The sequence below is a fragment of the Lepidochelys olivacea genome (assembly GCF_965140295.1).
Source record: "Lepidochelys olivacea isolate rLepOli2 genome assembly, chromosome: 1".
In the NCBI taxonomy this organism is placed as follows: Eukaryota; Metazoa; Chordata; order Testudines; family Cheloniidae; genus Lepidochelys; species Lepidochelys olivacea.
Genome location: NC_140411.1, coordinates 350,256,367 through 350,264,916, shown reverse-complemented (window position 1 = coordinate 350,264,916; position 8,550 = coordinate 350,256,367). Strand labels below are relative to the sequence as shown.

Below are 8,550 nucleotides of genomic sequence, written 5' to 3'. Positions count from 1 at the left end.
CCCACTTCTTCCCAGGGTGCCCCCCGCGGACTGGGGTCCTGCGGGGGTTTGTGGGGGGTGCAGGGGCCCTGCCCCCCTGCCATTGTCTACAAGGAGAGAGGATCCTCCCCCTCCCCCTGGTTTGGGGCAGGTTAAAAATAGCAGCCAGATGTCCCCGGCGTCAGCCCGGGGGGGGCGGCGGCCGAGCCAATCCCAGCCCCCCGCTCTCCTTAGCGCCCAATCCGCGGCCCGGGCGTTATCTCCGCGGGGAGGAAGAGAAAGTTCCCGCTCGGCTCTTACTTGTATATGGTCAGGGCCCGGCATTCCTGGGAGTCCTGCGTCCTGACGCGGGGCCCGGGGGGGGCCGGCGGGCGGGCCGGAGGCGGCCCGTTAAAACCCCCCTGCGCGGGGCCCGCCGCTCCACTGGGGCGCAGCCGGGAGCCGCCGGCGCCAGCCCCCCTCGCCATCGCCGCGGCCGGGAGAGCCGCGCGTCGGGCAGCGAGTTCGCGGCCGGGCCGGGGCGCGTCGGGCAGCGAGTTCGCGGCCGCGCCGGGGCGCGTCGGGCAGCGAGTTCGCGGCCGGGCCGGGCCGGGGCGGGCCGCCCCGCGCGGCGGAGATGAACAGCCACAGCTGCCCCGAGGCGCCGGCGGCCGGCGAGGAGGCGGAGGAGATGCCGGCCACGGAGAAGGACCTGGCGGAGGACGCGCCCTGGAAGAAGATCCAGCAGAACACGTTCACCCGCTGGTGCAACGAGCACCTCAAGTGCGTCCACAAGCGCCTGGGCGACCTGCAGCGCGACCTGGGCGACGGGCTGCGGCTCATCGCGCTGCTGGAGGTGCTGAGCCAGAAGCGCATGTACCGCAAGTACCACGCGCGCCCCAACTTCCGCCAGATGAAGCTGGAGAACGTGTCCGTGGCGCTGGAGTTCCTGGAGCGGGAGCGCATCAAGCTGGTGTCCATCGGTGAGCGCCGGGGCGGGAGGGGCCGGGGCGGGAGCACGTCAAGCTGGTGTCCATCGGTGAGCGCCGGGGCGGGAGGGGCCGGGGCGGGAGCACGTCAAGCTGGTGTCCATGGGCGAGCGTCGGGGCGGGAGGGGCCGGGGCGGGAGCACGTCAAGCTGGTGTCCATGGGTGAGCGTCGGGGCGGGAGGGGCCGGGGCGGGAGCACGTCAAGCTGGTGTCCATCGGTGAGCGCCGGGCCGAGAGGGGCCGGGGCGGGAGCACGTCAAGCTGGTGTCCATCGGTGAGCGCCGGGGCGGGAGGGGCCGGGGCGGGAGCACGTCAAGCTGGTGTCCATCGGTGAGCGCCGGGGCGGGAGGGGCCGGGGTGGGAGCACGTCAAGCTGGTGTCCATGGGCGAGCGCCGGGGCGGGAGAAGACGGAGAGAGCGGGATCGGCGCTGAGTGTGCCCCTGACATGCCCGTTCACGCCCATGGTGCTGAGTGTGCCCCCGACAGGCCCACGGTGTCGAGTGTGCCCGCAAGACGCCCACCCACACCCACTGTGTCGAGTGTGCCCCGAGACACCCACGCACGCACACTGATCTGAGTGTGCCCTGACACGCCCACTCACACCCACTGATCTGCACATGCTGCTGACCCTCACAGCATGTGCCACTGACACCCCCTCACCCACACACTGATCTCTCACACACTGTGTTGTCTCTGACACACGTCCTCACACCCACTGATCTGCACGTGACACGGACACCCCTGCTCCCACACCGTGATCTGTGTGTCCCTGACACATTCACGTACACCAGGGCTTCTCAGACTGGGGGACAGGACCCCTCAGGGGGTCGCGAGCTGTCAGCCTCCACCCCAAACCCCGCTTTGCCTCCAGCATTTATAATGGTGTTAAATATAGAAAATATAGTGGTTTTAATTTATAGGGGGGGTCGCACTCAGAGGCGTGCAGTGTGAAAGGGGGCACCCGTACAAAAGTTTCAGAATCACTGACTTACACTGATGTGTGTGACACTGACACGCCTGCTCACACACACTTATTTCTCTCACACAATGCGTTGTCCCTCACATCCACTGACCTGTGTGTGCCCCTGACACACCTGCTCACACACATTGATCTGCGTGCCCCAGACACGCTCGCTCATGCTGGTCTGGGAGTGACACTGATACATTCATACCTCACACCCGCTGGTCTCCGCATGTCACTAACACATCTCTGTGTGTCACTAACAGTCACACACCCACCCGCACACATACACATCTGTGTCTCACGAATGCCCTTGTTCCCCTTACACACACACACACACACACACACACACACACACAGGTCTCTCGCACACTGTGCCCTGCCACTGACACACCCACTGATCTCTGTGCCACACACACCCATTTCCGCCCCCCCATCCCTTCACAGGGCGCCGCACACTGAAGCCGATGGCCTCCTTACACATGTACCTCGCTTTTTCTCCCCTAGACATACACTGCTCACCCTGACCCCCCAGATCTCACCCCCACGCTGATATCACACGTACACCCCCCAGGTCTCGCTCCCGCTCACACTCACACACACAGCTGCTGCCTCTCCCTGGTGTGCAGTTCACTAGCAGGCCAGCCAGGTGCCCTTCCTCGGAGAGGTCAACACCGGGCCCAGGCGGCTCCTTTTCCTGTGCTGGTTTTGCTTGTGTGTGTTTTGGTGGGACAGTGAAACTCTCCCTCCTCTCTCTTGGGGGGGGCTCTCCCCATACCAGGCTGCCCCCCCCCAAGAGTTTGCCCCAGCAGGCTGGACAGCGTGGGAGACGCTGGCAGGGGGAGACCAGTGCGGGGTTGGGACAGGGAATTAAGGGGATTAGCCGGCATGGGGGGGATGGCTGGAGCCACACGGGCAGGAAGGAAAAACAAACGAATCTGAGGGCCCCGGCTCTCACGGCCCCCGCTGAAACCTGCTGGGCCCCTGGCAGAAAGCTGGCTGGGGTGAGATCAGCCGCAGCCCCACATCTCTGTGCAGGGGGCTCCTGTCCTCCCATCCCTGTGGCTAGCCCCGCCCGGCCTGGCGAGGGGCAGGGGTTTCCCCGTGTGAGGAGGACAGGCGGGATCCGGCTGGGCTACAGGCCGGGGGGTGTGGGGGAGACCTGTGCCTTCCCCTCCCCATCCATTGGGGGTGCTGACAGGCTGCTGCTGTTGGCAGAGGGCATGGGGGCAAAGCGAGAGGGGCAGTAAATGCTCCAGGGAGCTTTCTGGGCGGTCTGGGGCTTTGATTTGTTCAGCCTTCATAGTAGGGGAGGAACTGAGTGTTTGGAGCAGCCCCACCCAGGCCGCACACTTGTTCCCTGGCGTCTCTGAGCATCCCTGTCTGGCTCACAGAGCGAAGGGCAGGGCTCACAGATCTGTTCCGAGCAGCGTGTGGGGCTAGCCCCAGCCTCCTGAGCAGAGAGGGGGCCCCTTGAAGCGTGGGGCGGATCCAGCCCCAGCTCTGGCCCTTGTTGTCTGCCCAGCGCTGGCTCCACAGGGGGTTCAGCCCTGAAACATGTGGCATTGCCCTGCCGCGGTTAAACAGCTGCCGCATCCCACCCCAGAGGCAGCTGCATTCCGGCACAGGGCAAGCGATTCTCTTGGGTCCAGAGCTGCTTGCAGGGGCAGCAGGCCACTGAGGGTTGGCGTGGCCATTTGCAAAGCCCTGTGGAGCCTCCTCCCCCGCCCCCCCGTGGCCCCACGCCGTGACGGTCCATTTGTGATTTCATCCCTGCCTGAGCCAGGACAGATCTTTGGCCCGTCGCCCAGACCTGACCCATGCCGCCCCGCCTGGCTTCCCTCTCACTCAGAGGGGGCGGCTGCAGCCTGGCCCAGGCCCCCGCTCAGATCCCAGCCCAGGCCGTGCCGTGCCGAGACCTGATCCCAGCAGCTGTTGCCTGGCTGCAGAGGCGGCCTGGCCCGGATTTATTGTTCTCCCTCTGGGTGGTGCGGGCGGGAGGGGGGGGGTGGGATTCAGACCCTGGATCTGAAGCCTAAAAAGGGCTGTGGAGACAGACTTAGCCTGCGGAGTTAACCCTTTGGTGTCCAAAACCGTCCCCCCTCCCCCCCAAGTGGGCGGTGAGCTCCTGGGCACGGGGTGTGTTTGGGGGGAGGGGGGGCTTGGTAAGGGCAGATGCTGTGAGCTCTGGGTAGCTGGGATGGGAGCGAGTGAGAGCAGCCAGGACAGGGTCTGGACCCAGGGGGTTGCCCGCAGGCTGGGGCAGGGAGGAGCCGTGAGGGGGCGGATGGGGCAGTGGGACATGGCAAAGGGGCTGCAGGGCCAGAGGAGAAGGGGGGGCTCACAGCTGCCAGATACCCGGCCTGTGGCGCGGGGGCAGGGGCTAAGTCCGGCTTCCCACGCTGCCCCCGTGGGGCAGGGGAGGCGGAGAGGCCCTGGCCAAAGGAGGGGGAGGCCTGGCTCCCCCGTTCCCTACCCCGCTGCTCGGCTGGTGCCTTCTGAGCCCGGATCTGCCCCTGGCTGGGATTTGGCTGGGGGTTCCTGGGGGGCTGTTCTCCCCTCCCAGGCTACCTCCACCACCCAGGACCGTGTGTGCCCTGGGGCTGGCTCTCTATAGCCACGGGCACATGTCCCAGATCCCCTCGGCTCCCCAGGCACTGGACGGGTTTTCATCCTCTCTGCTAGGAGAGGGCTTGCCCTATTGCAGGGCAAGGGGGCTGGGGCAGGGCTGAGCCCCCAGTCTCTGTCCACCCCCAGCCCCACAGAAATCCAATCTGCTGGGTCTGGAGGGTTCCCAGCCCTGAGCTGGGCTAGCAGGGGGCTGTGGGTCGGGAGTGAGGGGCACCGGCAGACCTCAGGGGGGAGCCCAGAGCTGGGCTGGCAGGGGCTGTGGGTCGGGAGTGAGGGGCACTGGTAGAAGTTTGCTGTTAGTCTCGAGCCGTGAGCTGATCCCCGTGGGGCCCCTGGCAGCGGGGCCCCGTCTCCACACGGCCGTGGGGCAGGGAGCCCTCGGAGGCTGGTCTGCAGGGCCTGGCGGCATGGCCAGCCCCAGGCTGGAATTCCAGGAATCTCCCCAGCACCTGTCCCGGCTCCACTTCCTGCCCCACGGCTGGCAAAGCCCCTTGGGCCCAGAGCGCTCCCCCGGGCGGCCCACAGGCCAGGCGATTTAAGTCAGACCCACGGGCCCATCTGGCCTGGTGTCCTGCCCCTCCCTGCTCCATAGGCCCATCTACCCTGCCCCCTCCCTAGATCTCTCCCCACCCTATGGGCCCATCTACCCCAGTATCCTTCCCCCCCACCCCGCCTCATAGGCCCATCTACCCCACTGCCCCCCGCCCCCACCTGCCCCATGGGTGCATCCAGCACAGCATCCCACCCCATCTCAGGGGTCCCAGGGAGATGGAGCCCTTCCTCCCCTCCTCTTCCCCCGCCCCCCCAGCCAGGGAGGCGCTGGAAGAAGCACCCTGAGGGGGCACCTAGGCCTGGTTCTTCCCCCCCACCCCAGTGTGGGGCTGGGTGGCAGCTGGTGGGTGGCAGGGGCTGGGGCGACATTCTCCAACTAATCCTGCTCCCATTGCACGGGCCCAGCCCCTGCTCGCTCGGGGCAGCTGCCATGAGCAGCTGAGCTTGGGCCGTCGGCCCCAAGCCCAGTGCCATCAGCCCCAGGCCCAGTGCCCCCCTCTCCCGTCCCCAGGGCTGTTCTCCCCCCACCCCCAGGCCGGGCAACTCCCCCACTGTGCAGCCAAGGAGCCTGGGAGCTGCCATGGGGAGTTTGGGGGGGAAGCTGGGGGGGTGGGGGGACGGGGCAATGGGCAGACAGTGGGTGCCACATGGGGCTGGGGTAGGGGCAGGAGGGGAACAATTGTGGGGGCGGGGTCACTGGGGACAGGGAGGGGACTGACAGCAGGGGCGGGGTCACTGGGGAAGGGGGCGGAATTACTAGGGGCGGGGCAGGGACAAACAGTAGGGTGGGGTCACTGGGGCGTGGCTGGGACTGGCTATAGGGGCGGTGTCACGGGTGGGGGGAGCAGGTGGGGTTACAGCAGTGGGTCAAAGAGAGCGATAATGTTGGGCACAACCCATTGGTGAGAGCAATGGGGCGGGGTCTGTGATGTCAGAGGAAACAGCCAATCAGCACATTGCTAACTTGTCGCACTCGGGTTGGTTCTCAAGCAGTGGGGGTGGGGTCGGGAGCCCAGGGATGGGCTTGAGTTGGCAGGTTCTGGGGCACGTGTGGCCCTGGGGCAGGGGGTGTGTCGTGCTGGGGGGGGGTCAGAGGCCACTCTCCCGGGTAAGGGGCCTGTCCCACGTGCCGGGGCTGACGCCTCCTGACGTGGAAACGCCCCCTCCCCCCCCGGCTCCGTCTGCCCGCCCACTCCCACCGTGACTCTGCCCGCAAGCCTGCCCGCCTGCCCGCTCCCACCACGGCTCCCTCTGCCCGCCTGCCCGCTCCCACCGCCCGCTCCCACTGCCCGCCTGCCCGCTCCCACCACGGCTCCCTCTGCCCGCCCGCTCCCTCTGCCCGCTCCCACCGCCCGCCCACCTGCCTGCCCGCCTGCCCGCTCCCACCACGGCTCCCTCTGCCCGCCCGCTCCCTCTGCCCGCCCGCCCGCTCCCACCGTGGCTCTGCCTGCCCGCCCGCCCGCTCCCACCGTGGCTCTGCCTGCCCGCCCGCCCGCTCCCACCACGGCTCCCTCTGCCCGCCCGCCCGCTCCCACCGCCCGCTCCCACTGCCCGCCTGCCCGCTCCCACCACGGCTCCCTCTGCCCGCCCGCTCCCTCTGCCCGCTCCCACCGCCCGCTCCCACTGCCCGCCCACCTGCCTGCCCGCCTGCCCGCTCCCACCACGGCTCCCTCTGCCCGCCCGCTCCCTCTGCCCGCTCCCACCGCCTGCTCCCACTGCCTGCCCGCCCGCCCGCTCCAACCGTGGCTCTGCCCGCCCGCCCGCCCGCTCCCACCACAGCTCCATCTACCCGCCCGCTCCCACCGCCTGCTCCCACTCCCACCGCCTGCTCCCACTCCCACTCCCTGCCCGCCTGTTCGCTCCCACCGTGGCTCTGCCTGCCCGCCCGCCTGCTCCCACCACGGCTCCATCTGCCCGCCCGCTCCCTCTGCCTGCCCGCCCGCCCGCTCCCAATGGGGCTCCGTCTGCCCGCCCGCTCCCACTGCTGCTCTGCCTGCCCGCTCCCACCGTGGCACTGCCCGCCCGCCCGCTCCCACTGTGGCTCCATCCGTCCAGCCCTGCCCCCAGTGACCCCACCCCGCTCTTCGTCCCCATCCCTGCTCCCCGACTGGCCATGCCAGCCAGCCGGGCCGTGGCGCCGTGCGTGGGCCTGGTGACTGTGGCAGACCCCTGGGGCATCGCAGGCAGGGACTGCAGGCAGGGCGCCCCCCCCGGGAGACAGCAAGGCCCGGCAGCTGTGTGGCCCTCAGTGAGCCCCCGTGATCTGGGCCTGGGGCGGTCGTTGCGGCTCCCTGCCGGGGCCGGGAGGGGCCACGCCGCACGCCAGGCCCCCTCCGCCCCCGGCTGTGCTCACAGCCGCCCGCTGGCTCCCTCCAGTGCTGTGGTGAGCTCATCTCTCCGGAGACGGCGGGCTGGGCTGCTCGGCGCTGACCTCAGGCCGCAGCAATGAGCGGGGGGGTGGCCGGAGTCGCGAGGCCGGAAAGCCGAGCTTCCCGCTGGGGCTGTTTCCCCCGCTGGAGCCCTGGGAAACCTCGCAACCGCTTGGCCTGGGTCAGCCGGGCTCTGCCGGGGACCTAACCCGTCCTGCTGGCCCAGCAGTGCCGCAAAGCCCTCTGGAGGAAGGACGGCAGGGTCCGGCCTGCGCCTTCCCCCTCAGCCACCTGCCTGCCCCACCTGTCTGATCGCCCCCTCAGTCTGGTGGAACTGAGCCTTGTACACTCGTTACACGCATGGAGCTGGCATGTTCAGACCCGGGAGGGGGGGATCCGCCCCAGCGGGGGGCCTCGGGTCTCCCCCTTGCTGTGGGGGGCTGGGCAGAGGGCAGAGCTTGGAGTGCTGGCACCAGGGCCTGCCAAGGGGTGACACGCTGGGATGGACTCAGCCGTCAGAAGTGCAGCAGCAGGGCTGGGTCGGGGGCCGGCAGGGGCCTCCACAGCTGGGCGCAGATGTTCACTGTCTCCAGTTGCTGCCCTCTTCTGGGTGGGTTTCAGGGGCCCCCGGACGTGCTGTCTTGCTCCCCGGCCCCTCTGATCCAGCCGCAGAGCTGACAGGCCGACCCCCCCACTTCCCATCCAGGACCAGGGCTCTTCTGGGGGAGGTTGGGGGGACCCTCCCAGTGCGGGGATGGAAAAGGGGGATCTGAGTGTGGCCCCCAGGGCCTAGGCACGGCTGGGGGGGCAGGCCCAGAGCAGGTGTAGCTCAAGGGGGCCTATCCCCCCGACCCCCCGGGATTTAAACCTGGTGCCCCTAATGTTGGGTTGAGCCAGGGGCCCCCCCCATAACAGCTGGGGGTATGGAGAGCCTTTCATCCCGGGGTGCACACCTGGCCCCATGGGGCAGTGCAGCCACTTCTGGGGAATGTGGCGGTCGGCTGAGAGCCGCACGGTGACACTGTCTTGATGGGGGGGGGCGGGATTAACATGAGCTCAGCCCTGAGAGCACTGGAGCATTGTCTGGCT

The 8,550-nt window shown here is 68.5% G+C and overlaps 1 protein-coding gene across 4 annotated transcripts in view; it reads left to right on the top strand.

Annotated features, from left to right (window-relative positions):
- The first annotated feature begins 346 nt into the window (after window positions 1-346).
- The window catches only part of FLNC (filamin C), a 58,457-nt gene continuing 50,253 nt past the window's right edge, over window positions 347-8,550 (top strand). For 2 of the 4 annotated variants that reach the window (XM_084648318.1, XM_084648319.1), the window contains exon 1: window positions 348-941. In XM_084648318.1, the coding sequence (XP_084504444.1) occupies window positions 596-941 (346 nt within the window). In that variant the 5' untranslated portion in view covers window positions 348-595. Of the gene's footprint in view, window positions 942-8,550 lie in introns of all 4 variants that reach the window. The other 2 variants (XM_084648320.1, XM_084648317.1) reach the window with 2 other exon arrangements.